Raw genomic sequence first — 13,844 nt, forward strand, 5'->3', positions numbered from 1 at the left:
ATGCACGCCAAGCTGACAGAAGGTGGGCTGCATCTGTGTGGTGGGGTTTGCCTTCTGCTGAGCGGGAAGTGAAGATTGTTGTTACTCTCAAAGGCCAGCATCTACTATTGCAAGACTACAGGTATTGCCCCTGCACCAGCCATAGCCTTTGATGAGAAACATTTTGTCTTGCTTTGATTACCTTGGCTTAACGCAACCTCCTGACTGTCTTGGCACCGCAGTGAGGACAATGACGCAGTGCCCAGCCACATCCACTGAGAGCAGGGTGTGCACAGGCCCTCGTAGAGTTCACATATCCCACTGTATGTGACACACTTGGGAGAGCTGGGGAGGTCCTTGATTGAGGAAAAGTGCAATAAAATAGTCTAAATGAATAAGAAGGAATAATCCAAGCTGGTAGTAGGGTTTCTGCTGATTTTCCTGGTGTAGCACAGAGACCTCTTGCTATTAACCACAGAAAAACTATCTCTGTTCCAGTGAGGCATTTTCATGGAGCTGTTAGAAATTTCTGAGTACTCAGGGCCAGCTCTTACCAGTCAGTCTGGCTGGAAAAAAAAATACCGTTTTACCTGAACTGAAGAACTAGTTCTTATAAAATCAAACCGAATGGCTTCATCATGATAGAAAAATGCAGCTTTTTGGAGCCTTCTGAAACAAACAGTTTGAAGGAAGAGGATTTGTCTTAAACTATGGGCATTTGTCTAGACATAAGGCATAAGCAGCACTCAGGAGCTTAGTACAACTTGTGCAGAACAAAGTAAGTCCTAATGGGCCTTTTCATACATCCAGTTTTGATACCTTTTTTTAACGATCTCTAACATCAAAGCACCTTGCAGTACTCATGTGCAGCAAGGCAGACCAATTTTCCATTGTGTAGATGACAAGAGAGGTACAGAGAGTGCAAATTACTTGCCCAAAATCCTGCAGAAAGGTGAAAGAAGCAAGGAATTAGTCAGCAGTCTCCTATGGACAGCTAGCACTCTTCCTTCTGCACAAACCTTTCTCTCCCAAGAGTTTCAACTGACTGGGGTAATTCTCTATGTGTCTTTATGTTTCAGGGCTTCCTGTTGTATCCACCCTTTCCCACTCCTGATAAATAAATGCTTCAAACAGTACCTCTCTGTTCTGCTTTATTAATGTATTTTTTTCCCAACCAAAGAAGTTGTTTCTAAGAAGTCTTCTGCCTTATTGGAATCTTTTAGCATGGTGACATGTTCCTTTGAGATCCTTGCTGGAGAAAGCACTCCTGAATTTGTGGAAAAACCTTGTCTACTGACAACACCTGAGGGTGAGTAACAACAATTTCTGGTGAAACAGTTCATTACCTAGTACATGCCAACAACTGACTGCATTTTCAGGTGCTCTTACATATATTCACCCACCTCATGTGAGGAAATCTTGTGTCATCTTCTACAACTGGAAGAGAGGTACACAAACACAGGTGCAAACTGAAGTTACCTATACCCATCCTCACTGTTTTTACAGATTTGTCATGGTTCAGTCAAAATCAGTGGAAAAGCTGCTATTCATTTTTGCTGCTGGAAACTTGTCCTTATTGATTTAAATAAAACACTTCTTGTTTATGCAAAACTCATGATTGAATGATTTAGCTGAGACTGGAAGAATGTGACCTTTAATGCATAAGTAAATAAGCCTTTCCATCATGTATAATCTTCCATGTGACTGATCTGTGACTGTCTAAAGTGACAGAAAGATCATATGAGTCTTCATTATCTGTCACAAAAAATCAGAAATTATTCCTGTCAGTGTGCGGAACACTGCTAATGAAGAAATTTCATTCACAGAATGGTGATGAATGTAAAGCTGTAATAAGTACAGTAAGTAAAGTAAAGCAAGGTTAATTTAGTCTCCATAAAGCAGACAGGAAAAGAAACCATGCATTTAAAATAAACCCAAACAGAGAAAGTGGGTAGTAAGCCCCTGTTCCATTTCACTCATTCATTCATTAATTCCACTATTTCTTCTTGAATTTTAGGAGACAAAGTAATATTCTGAGCTAAAGTTAAAAGTAAACCAAAGCCTAATGTAATACGGAAAAGGGAGAATGGGTACCAATAGAAGAAAGAAGGATCCAGAATGTTTTTGACAGTATTTTTAAGAAGTATGTAGTAAGGTAACACACCTTTTTTTCCTTGCCACTAGCTTTTTTTTTTTTTTTTAATTATTCTCACAATAAAAACTGTAAAAAAGCTTAAGCACTGTAGTATTCCTCAGCAGCAATAAAAATGTCTCCGTTTGCAGTCAGCCTACTGCAATAGTGCTACTTTCAAATACTGTTATATGTTTTTAGGGTAGTGATTCTGTTCAACAGATGATCATCAGAGCAGGAGCCATTATTTTTGTTACTTCGTTTTGTATTTAGCATAGTGAAGCCCTAATGCCTCTTGAGTGTCATTCAGGCAAAACCAATGCTAAATCTTAATAATTCATAATACTATTCAGGACATGTTTTCCAGTTCAGCCCTGTTTAATTTGTGATGTCCCATGGCTGCAGAAGTTCTGCCCTTCTGTTCTTTTTCTTGCTTCCCTTGTTGTGTCCCTTTCTCTGCTCTTTCCTTAATTCTTAGTCCATTCTAATTCACCTCTTCTCTCAGGCAGTCCTTCGTTTACAAGTCTGCCAGCCAGGGCAGGTCAAACTCTCTTTTTCTGTTCCAACAGTACTCTAGAATCTTAAATCCAACAGCTTCCATTCACCTTCCTTCGTATTGCTTATGCAGTTCAGGAGCGATACTTCCAGTGCAGAGCACAGAAGAAATGTGGCTTAATTTTTCTGCCTTAGGGCAAGAATGGTCCTGATCCAAATTACATCACTGTCAGTGGGAACACTTCTGTGTTTCTGGGGCTTTGGGAAGGCTGTGAGGGATTTTTAAGGAGGAGGGAGCATGGGGTTTGGCCTCAAAATTTCTGCCCTCAGAGATCCTGGATTTTCAGCAAGTCAATTCTGTTAGTGATTGAAAATACTGATTTAAACACAGATAAATAGAGGAATCCACTCATACATTTGCCATATCCACTCATCACCACCCCAACCTATGTGGAGCATTTGCTTACTGCTTTCTCTGGTTTTTTTTCTTTCCAATTTGAATGCTTCTCCTGAGATGATACAGATAACTACAAGTGTATGGTGTCCAATACTCAAGCTGATGCTATCTACACGGTATCCTTGATCACAAGTAAAGGTAAGCTCTAGGGGTATGGCTTGACTAGTGACTAGACCACTTACTAACAACTAAGATTGGAAGAATTTTTAAGTTAGACAAAATGGAGAGTCTTTGCAGTGCAGATTTTCTGCAAGTAGAGTGGGGTGAAGCAGGATAAAAGAATCTACCCTCTGCTGACTTTAAACTGAGTACTGTGTGTCTTGCCCTCTGTGTCCGCTGCACAAAACAAACATGTTTACAAAGGTGCAAGCAGTGCTTGTTATGAGGAAGAGCCTTTGTATTCCCTGAGAAAAAATGATATGAAGTATATGGGAATGAACTATATGCTGTGCATCACCGGTGTGAATGGGAAAGACCTAGGCATGTACAGTCCTCTTGTGGCTGGTGAGAAACTCCCTGCTACGCTGAGAGTGATAGGTAGTCTTTGTTCTCAGACACATGAGGTTCTGTGTACAATGTCAGCACCTGCAGGCAAACATTTGAGGTTCAAAACCAGCAGACCAAACTGTGACCTACTTTCTTTTCTTAAACGTCTTTGCAACATTCATGATTCACTGGACTTTTTAGGCTCAAACATAAATCTAACATCGTACAAGTCATAAACCAACCCACAATTACCAGAGCACCCATGTGAAAACACCTTCCACGGAGTAGCAAATTTCAGTTTGAAGCCTAGTTATTACACATAATAAGCCAAATTCTCCACTGACGTCAGTGTGGCAGGGGTGTGAGTCACTACTGAATTTGGACCAGTTTTAGTGGAAAAGATGGGAATGATAAAATGCACCTTGCCACTGTTCTTTTAGTGGAAGTGAACTTTGCTCAAGCAATGTTACAGGACTTGGGAGCAAGGGGATGGGCCTGGGCATAATGAGAATGATGTTTTTTTCATCTGCATATGCTTCCTACAACCAGCCAAATGTGTGCTTGCTGCTTAAAAGAAAACCAACCACATTATATACAGCAAACTTGCTTTAAAGCAATACGAAGCAAAAGTAATGCTGCCACCTGCCTTACCTTTTATTGCAGTAGGACCATCTCTTAAAGATAATCTTTGTTTTAAGTACCATTTAAAAACTAAAACATTTGTCTTTTTGAAAAAGCCCTTAGCAGGACTTGAGCACGGGCTATTTGGTAGTGTGGTAGATTATTTTACTTAAGCCAAATAGCGATCCTGTGCCAGGCACTGCAGCACTCTCAACAGATAATGCAGAAGGATGTCAGTCTTCCTTCAGCTTGCCAGATGGTTCCAGGTATGCTTGTAGATGTCATCTGCAGCTGCTTGAAACCATTTACTTTACAGTGACCTACAGTAAAGGAGAGGAAAAAAAAAGCAGAGCTAAGACAGAAGAACTGAACAGAAAAGCAGCGTGTCTGTTGGTAACCAGCTTTGTAGGATTACATGCAACTCTTACTGAATATTATGAACCATAGTTAGCTTAATTTCCACTCAAGTTGAAGGAATGAATTGATCTTTCTTCTGCCACTCAAGAAAGAAAGCAAAATTACTTCACTGACATCTTGCTATTTAGTGTAGGAAATCGGAGATCAGGAACTAAAAAAACAGAATGAATGTTTATCTTTTAGGTATTTTAACATATGGGCCCCTAGCTCCCGACAGAACTGAAACTGCTGGAAGTGACTGAAAGACAGACAGTACTGTTTGAAATCCACCTGCCAAAGAAAGTTCAAAAGTTCAGTTAGAAGTTTAATGGGAAAGAGTAGAAGTGGCACAATAAGTATGACATGATCACATCTGATGATGGATTGGCCCACACTGTAAAAACAAAGGGTGTTCAGTCCAGTGACTGTAAAGAATTCAGTGTTGAGACTGGAGATGTAGTGCAGAACACTCTTCATTGATCATAATTAATGCAAAGTAAGCATCTTTGGGCAGTGGGTGGATTAAGAGCAAGATAGCAGGGTTTGAGCTGCCAAATCATAAAGCCAAAACACAAAATCCCAGAGTTTGGGCTGAGAAAACTGGAAGCTGCAGTCTCATAAAGCTACTCTGTGGATGGTTAAGCAGAGGAGCATCAAGACCTCCTTTTCACACTGGAATTAATGACCCGAGCCTGGAACCTTTCCTGCACAGGAGCCCACGTTATATCCTGCAAAGGCAAAGCCGTTTGTTTTGATTTATTAGGTGCTTGCTGCTATGTGCCATTTTTTCTTGCCAACACCTTCCCCTTTCCCAGGGGTTCCAATTCAGTTTGTCAGCAATCTTAAGAACACCCAAGTGAAAAAGAAGGGACAGGCCTGCCTGGAGTATGTGCTGAATTCTGAAGATGTCACCCTGAAGGGGATGAAGAATGGACGAGTGATTGAGAGGTCTCCTAAGAACAGCATGAAGCAAAGAGAGCAGAGTTTATCTATCATTAATGCTGCTGAGCTGAGCGACTCAGGAGATTGCACAGTGAACATAGCCTACGCAAGACAGTGACCCTAATGAGTAGTACAGCAGTGCCAGTGTAACTGTGGAAGGTAAGTGTGAATGGCTGGAGAGGAAGAGGAGGAGGAATTTCACTGTCTTTACGCTGTTCTTCGGTGAACTCTGCAGAGGAACAGTGCCGTTTTGCTACAGCAGCTAGAAAACTGATGTGCAATAACATTGCTGTGCAGCCTATTTATTGTTTAACATGGAATAAATCATTAGTCTGTGCCCCCTTTTGGTAGCATGAAGGTAATAATTTAAGGACTTCACTTTGCTGTATAAAGTGGTGGAAGCATAAAGCAGTATATCTTCCATTTAAGTCCCTGCACGTTACCTAAAGAGCCTAGTAAAGTGTACTGTGTTTTTTATTTTAATCAGGGTCGTCCTAATGAATTCTTATTCTCATTCTTCAGAACAACCCATGGGACGTTTGACTGCAGTCTGCTGAGGACCAGCAGCACAACGTGAGGCTGGTAAATATTTAATATCACATTTCTTTTGTGAATTAATTTGCAGTAGCATTACTGATAATGTAAACTTAAGTCTGTGATCCTTACAGAAAGACACAAGGATAAGAGCAAGAAGAAAAGTTGGAAAGCTTAGCTTCGTGCTCTCAGATTGGGCTGGAGAAGAATTTCAGAGTTAGGATGTGGATTTTAGTGGCCATTAGTATTTGAGATTATTTCTGTTAGATGTGGACCAGCTTTGAAGTATGCCCAGGTGCCTTCCATGAAAAGTACAACATTTTAAGACCATTTTAAAATTAACTGCATGGAAGGAGGATAAAATTATACTAGTGTATCTTTTACCACAGGTTCAGGAAAAACTGAATATTCAGTTGGTAGGATGGTGTGAAGGAAACTTAGGGGGCCAAAAGAAGCTCGGTTGTAAGATCAGGCAGATTTTCTCCCATGGAAGATTGATCTGCCATAGTGCCCACTGCTCACAGATGTGTCTATGAGACTGGTCTCTTCCTAATAGTCCTGCATTTTCTGTGTCAGTCAATGCCCCGCAAGCCCTGTCCTGGTGTACTGGCTTGGGTGGAGGTCGCTCCATTTGTTGCATTTTGGCCATGTATTTCTCATTTTGTTTTCCCAAATCAGGCCAGAAGGGAGCTGTTTTCCAATGGCATCCCCAACCCTGGGCTTCCCCGGTGTGCAGCCTGGCAAGAGGATTCTGTGGTCCCGGGTTGAGCATGGCTGGCAGTGGGCAAGGAAGTCCTGGCTCCTGCAGGATGGGTGCCAGGCCTGGCATGTGAGTGCAGGGGCCTTCTCTGACCGTTCCTGTGGCACAAGTAACCTGGAAAGCCGTGGCTGAGCTGCCTCTGACTCCTGTGCACACTGGAATTGCAGTCTGGTGCCTCAGTTACACATTCATCATTCCCCATGTAGAGTTCAGGTTCAGATACAACTATTATGTAGGCAGTAGAGGAAGTGTTCAGCTGGTTTGACAGCTCCTCTGGGCCAGCTGAGGGTCTGGAGCAGTGTCAAGAGGCTGTTTTCTGCTTCAGCTTTTGGGTTCCGATAGCTGTTTTCCCTCCAGTGAACATGCATAAAGGGCAAAACCCACTTAGGAACAGCCTTTCTCCATCCCCCTTTCTTCTCAGGATGTCCAATTTACTAAATTGCTTTCATCCTGAGGGCCTGTCCATTTTGTTAGGAGGTCTCCCTGCCATTAAATACCCCTATTGTGTTTGAAGTGCTCAGTTGACAATCATTCTGCGGAGTTTGTCTCTTCACATGCTTCCACTGGCATTTCTTCCAGAGACATTGGGAACCATGAAGAATATGTATGTGACATTCATGATCTCACCGGGGATCCTGTCGAGCTCTGTGTTGTCCTGAGTGATGTGAAAGTGGAATAAATATGGCTCAGGGATGGCAAATAGGTACAATGAACTGTGGTATCATCAGTATAATGAAAGACTGCAAAACCCTAATGGGAAGTTTTCTCGAAATAGCTACTGTGGGACTTGGCCTGATGTTAATAAAGGGCTTCTGACTAAGGACTGATGGACAGATCAGACAAGAACAGACCTAATCTTTCCCAGTCTACTAGTTTCAGTCTTACTAAGTTTTGGCTTTGGATCTTGGCTTTTTCAAAATTTTCCTTCCCAGTCTCCTGTAAAGATGCTTTTACGCTTGCTAACCCATTTTCTCAGCCTGCAGACTTGCATTCTTTCCCACCAGGTTGGCTTCTCATCACTTGCCCTTCTCCCTCTCCCAGTCTCTGATTTTCAGAGTAATCAGTAAATGTATCCTTTGCATGCTAATACACACCCTTTGTTACATGCCCTGGGGCTCATCTAGGCAGATGCACAGGTCACACTGTCCACATAATACTGAATTTGTTTTGTCCATAGATCACAGAGCAATGTACCAGAGTAGGAACTAGAAATCCTGATCACTTAGCCATCTTGGAGCAGGAGCCTCTGATCAGAGGATTCAGGGACAGGGTTGGAAATGGTGTATGTTGCAGTGTTGACTGTTTTCTGCCTCAATCTCCTTGTCAGATTACAGACACGAAAAGGATGTGGAGAGTGAAGCAGGGAGCCATCCACAAATTCATCACTGACAGCAAGGGAGAGGAGTGTGAAAGGAGGTAGACATTCAGAGCCAGGGGGGCAGAGAGCAGAGCAACAGTTGCCGTTGGAGGTAGCCACCCCATCTCCTTGCTGCTCTTTACCATGTGTACACAAACACTTCCAGAATCACCAGGTCTCCTTACCTGGGCTCGTACTGTTGTATAGGCTACCTATGTGCATGAGCAAAGCCTCTTCTTTCTGCTGCTTTGTTCCCTGTGGGGAGAAAACTGAACAGTCGTACCGGTTGATTTTAAGTGACTAAGCCTGGGTTTCTGTGTTTATAAATCAGTGATCAAGAATTTTGGCCTGAGCCTTTACTTCAAACGTTGTCATGAGCAACAAGAAAAACACGTTTTCTGCAATTATATATAGAACTATATAAATACGTATATAAATTACTCAGCTCTTGGCAGCCAGATGGAGCTTGAGAGGCGCCTGCAGCCGGCGATCGGCCCCGCCGTGGGCGCTGCATCCAGGCTCCCGGGGATACAGCTGCCCGGGCAGCGGGGTGCGCAGCACGGCGGCTGCTGCGGCTGCAACACGGAATGTTTGTCATGCCTGTATTGCAGTAAAACCCATCCACAGCAAAGCCTTGGTAAAGGGAGGGTTGATTTTTCCCGCATTTGAAAATATTTTTGAATGCCTTTTTATGACTTTCAAAAAGAAGATTATGATTTCTAGACGTACATGTGTGACTAAAATAAAAGGAAAACCACCAAATATCTTTAGGAACCTGGCTATTTTTCTTTATTGTGTGCAGGACATTTTTATCATTTTCCCATATTACTCTGTAACAAATAAGGGAGCATTTTCTTTACAAGCAGTACCTAACTTTGATTCTACTATCTTTATCATGATCATAGATGTATATCCCAATGTGGTATCACCAACTTGAAGTAATATATTTAATTTTTCATCTGAAACTTTGCATTTTTGTCCAAACTTCCTATGGATTAGGGAAGGCATTTCTGAGCCACTCTGTTATGTCATCACAGAAAGAGCTCATTTTCAGAGTAAGTAGAAGGATTTAAATGTTTCAACATTTGAAATGACAAAGGGAAGTAGATGGCAAAGAAAGACTCCGTAGAAAAAGTTGTGGCCATGAATAAACCTAAACATACAAGTTACCCTCCTTGACTTCTTGCTATACATACATACATACATACATATTTATACACACATATAACACATACACGCAATTTAGAGTCAATGAATTCTGATTGCACTGTGCTAATTTAATTTTCTTCTGTGTAGAGCCTCTGAGACAGGTGTCTCAGCCTGAAGGTGTAGATGCCAGGAAAGAGGCTGTCGCCATCACTTGGAACTCCCCAGCTCAGGATGGAGTCTCCCCTGTGCAAGGTTTTATCATAGAAAAAAGGAAGAAGGGCAGCAAACTTTGTATCCCAATCACCAAGGAACCAGTCCAAGGTGAGACCAAGATTATTATCTGTTTTGTGTAGGCAGAAGGAAAGTTAGATAAGCTTTGAATGCAAAAAGAAAGTGGAGTATTGATTAATCAAGGAAAATTTCGTCATGACATCTAGCAAGATACACATTTTGACATATGCTATTCAAAGTGAATTTTTCAGCCCTCAGATAGAAAAGGCTTGATACCCACAAGCAACAATGAGAGGGCAGAACCCTCAGCATCTCTGAAAGTCACACCTATGGATTTGGGTGCCTAATTTCAAGCATCTATATTTTACATTTCTACTTACCTAAATTTAACTGCTTTTGCCTGACTTGGACCAGAAGTAAATTAAACAAGTGACTGATTTTGTTGTATCCATCAGATAGCAACCATATGATCCATGCTTAGCACAGCTTGGAGCACACATGGGAGTGTTCCCATCAGCAGCAGCATCTGACTAACGAGACTTTTGCTCTTCTGTTAATATTTTGGTTCCTTTTTGGATTCTTTCATCTGTCTCATTCAAAATGTTGGACTTCCATATTAATTAAGTTACAATCAATAACACTGTCCAAAAATATACTCCTTAAGGCACCAACATTATTCATGGCAAATAATGGTAACACTTTTTAAGGCAAATTATTCAATTCCTGAGGGTTTTTTTGAAAATTTAATGGAGGTTTAACCTTGCTTGAAGGCTAGATTGTGGAAGGCTTGGCCACTCTCTTGAGTTTGTTACATCATGGGAAATCCCATTGAAGTCAGTAGAGCAAGACATGCAGATATTTTTCCCCAGCACGTATGATTATACCAGGCTATAGATCATAATCTAGTGGAAAGCAAATTATGCATTTTTCTTCTTCTTATATGGATCAAAATTCCATCTCCTCCTTAGGGAGAGAGATATGAAAATGGAGCGGGCCATTGGAGAGTAAAGGTTTGACCTAGTTAAAGGGCTTCCTGAACCCCTGAAATTTATACTGTTCTCCATCAGTCTGCAAGCTGAAGTTTCTTCTTGGTTTATCTCAGTCCAAAAGCAATTAAAAAAAAAAAATTTAGTGACCACCTGGGGACACTTTTATGGGTGATTAGAGAGTTGTGTAATTGAAACGTGTTTCTGGATACCAGATTCAAAGGGGGTGGTTTTCTGGAGAACACGGAATGAGTTCTGTGTGATAGCTGTGAACTGTCCAGGCCCTGGACTTCTCAGCGTGCCCTCAACCTCTCATTGCAAAGAATCCCATCAGTATGTTTCTTTCACTGTTGAATGTCTAGTTTTCCTAAACATGTATGTGATCACCAGATCTATGCATTTATGACTGAAGTCTGAGGGAGTGTGACAGTTCCAGCCTGGCTGAATGTAATGGACTGCATTATGTTTACAGCTTAACTAAAGGTTAAGGAAGGCCTTAATACTGTTGGTTATAAATGTAATTATATTTTAAGTGACTGAAAGTGTGATATTATTCACTTAAAATGTGTAACTATTAAGGGGACAGAAAGAGATTCCCACCTGGGGGGAACTGAGTATATGCAAACAGTGGAGATCAGCATATTAAAGGTGCTCTGAGGTGTAGATACCTTTAGTGCTTAATGTACACATAGAGATTGCCAAAGGCCCAAACATAAAACTACAAAAATAATTTCTCATACATTTAACTATGTTCCTTTCATCAGTCCCCCATCAACCCTTTCAAAAAAAGAGAAAACTCTTGTGGAATTCATGAAAGTGGCTTACATTCTTTTATTTTAATACTGGATTTTTAGTAGTAAAGAATCTGTGCCTCATTCTAGACTGATCAAAATCACAGACAAGCTCCAAACTATTATGGTAGCCTCATAAATGATGAAATGGGCAAGTTTTGTTTTACACCAGTCACAGAGAATTCTTACTCTATATGATCATATAACTAAAGCATTTTAAAAACAAAAGGCTGTCAGAGGCCATCAATAAATAGCTTAAACTATTTTTGTAATAGATACAGGAGTGGGCCTTAGTAGCTGCCAATAATTTTGAAAAAAACCTGACCAAATATGGAAGCTGATATAGCTAAAAATGAGAGAATTCTGTGTAGTAAATGAGAGTCTTGAGGTTAAATAGTTACTTAGATGGGAAAGCATTCAGGTTCCTTTACATCAGAAGACAACATGAAACCAATTTAAAGCCAGAAGCTATGATTCTTCTCCTATTTGAAGACTTGCATTATTTTGCATTAGACCTAGGCAAATATGTACTGTCTATATGCACCATAGTCCTTATGACCCTGTGTGCTCATATGCATGTTCTCTGTAAAAGCCATTAGCATCAAATTTGTCATGGCATACTGCAGTGGTTGGCTTTTTTGGTTTGGGGTGAGGGGGAGGGTCATTGCATTTGGCTGAGACTGTCAAAGCAGAACATGGATTTGGATACACAGCTCCCTATTCTTATGATTAAACACATACGGATATTCTTAAATATTTCATCTTTTGCTGCTCTTAATATATTATGGAGATCTAACTAGACTGCTGCAAGATGGACAAAAGAGCAAAAAGTAAGATTTATATGTTCAAAAATAACTATTAATTAGGGATACTATAATCTTTGTCAAATAAACTTGAAGAACATTAACAGGATCTTGCAAGCCAATAAACAAATCACTAATCCAGGCAGTGCAGATAGCACCCGACCACTTTACACAGGACTGTAAGAGGGATTTATTAATCAAGAAGAGACGCAAGGCACTCAAAGCCATACAAGACACGTAGAAAATGTACTGCTAGGAAGCTGGGAAGAGACAGAAGTAAATCTTTAATGCTAGCCACCTCTCCCAAACACATGGAGATTGAGCGGTGGTCAGTGTTCATAGAAGGTGCCCTTTCCAAGCTGAATTCAGATGGTCCCATGTCAAATGTTGTGAGGATTTTTCTTAAATGGCCAACCTTGGCACAGGGTCCACATGGATGTGCCCTGTTAGGATGATACTTACTGACACTAACCATTGTAAAGTTGCTAACAGCAGGTGATAATGGAATCTCGTCAAACAAGTTGCTTTTCAGCCATGCTAACCTGCCTTATCAGAGTCCTGGATGACAAACATCCTGATCTTATCACCTCAAGGCTGAGAAACCAGACCCTGTGGCTCACAACCAAACAGGACTAGATAACCAAAACCAATTTGCTAATAGTTGATCTGCACTGTGCATGCTCTAAAGAAGGATTCATCCAAAGGACATTCCAGAATGACCTTGGAAGACCACCAAAGACCCCAGGGAAGACCCTAAGAGACTGCATAATGACTATGTAAATGTGATGGTTGGTTCCAGGAAATGTAATGAATATGTAGCATCCTTCTGGGAAATCTGATGCATATTATGTACAGGGTGATAAAAGCTTTGACTGAGGTAGCATACGGCATGCACAGTAGGTGGAAGGATCCCCCATGCATCCGGTGCTGCAAGACAGAATGCCTGCCTTATAAACTTCAAAACTGAGTTTTAGAGGGTTTTGTTGTGACCGGACTTTACAGTATCAAGGAACTGCATTGTTTTGTTGGACAGAATTTGCTGTGTTTATTAAGTCTCCTTTTAGAGTAAAACCTTGCAAGTTTGGCATCTTGAAATAGGAACAGCTCTGTATTCACATACGCAAGCATAGGCCTGTGGGTACAATAGTGTGTCACAGCTCTCCTGCCATCACAAACCCTCCAGGACTGCTGAAGGTGGTGGATTTTTCCAACTACAGGATTTCCTTAGCCTGGCAGGAGCCAGACCAGGGAGATGTGTTGTCAGGATATATACTAGAGATGTCAGCTGAGGACACCAAGGAATGGACAAAATGCACCAAGATCCTTATCTCTAGTACCATTTACACTGGGGGAGGCTTGCAGGAGAGACAAATACTTCTGAACCTGAGCTGTGAACGAGGCTGATAGGGGGAAACAATGGAGTTACAGGAAGGAATTCTGGTAATGCCACCTTCAGGTAAAACATGCAGTATTCATGCAGATGGAATCCCATCTATCAGCTGTTACTTTCTCTTGTTTTTAACTTATACCACGTTTTGTAAAGGGTTATCAACTTCATCTTGCACAAAAAAAAAACATTTAACATCACAGCTCTGCTGCTTTTTGCTGAGTTTTCAGCGGTGCTCAGAGGAAATGGAGAGCATCACAAGCTGTGCAGTCCTTGAGCCAAATTAAAATCATTCTGCCGTCCTTGCTGAGCTGTCCCCTGAATGAGTATGTCAGGTAT

At 41.3% G+C, this 13,844-nt stretch overlaps 1 protein-coding gene across 1 annotated transcript in view; it reads left to right on the forward strand.

The window, feature by feature from the left end:
* IGSF22 (immunoglobulin superfamily member 22) overlaps positions 1 to 13,844 on the forward strand; it is a 26,513-nt gene continuing 12,669 nt past the window's right edge. The window contains 16 exon segments of the mRNA XM_042784878.1: positions 1 to 22; positions 1,160 to 1,288; positions 1,997 to 2,069; positions 2,616 to 2,647; positions 3,120 to 3,200; positions 3,426 to 3,566; positions 4,804 to 4,992; positions 5,381 to 5,610; positions 5,612 to 5,666; positions 7,381 to 7,401; positions 7,404 to 7,496; positions 8,028 to 8,270; positions 9,434 to 9,656; positions 10,699 to 10,836; positions 10,838 to 10,859; positions 13,295 to 13,508. Of these exon segments, the coding sequence (XP_042640812.1) occupies positions 1 to 22; positions 1,160 to 1,288; positions 1,997 to 2,069; positions 2,616 to 2,647; positions 3,120 to 3,200; positions 3,426 to 3,566; positions 4,804 to 4,992; positions 5,381 to 5,610; positions 5,612 to 5,666; positions 7,381 to 7,401; positions 7,404 to 7,496; positions 8,028 to 8,270; positions 9,434 to 9,656; positions 10,699 to 10,836; positions 10,838 to 10,859; positions 13,295 to 13,508 (1,906 nt within the window).

Source organism: Tyto alba, unplaced genomic scaffold (assembly GCF_018691265.1).
Source record: "Tyto alba isolate M040663 unplaced genomic scaffold, T.alba_DEE_v4.0 Super-Scaffold_8, whole genome shotgun sequence".
Taxonomy (NCBI): Eukaryota; Metazoa; Chordata; class Aves; order Strigiformes; family Tytonidae; genus Tyto; species Tyto alba.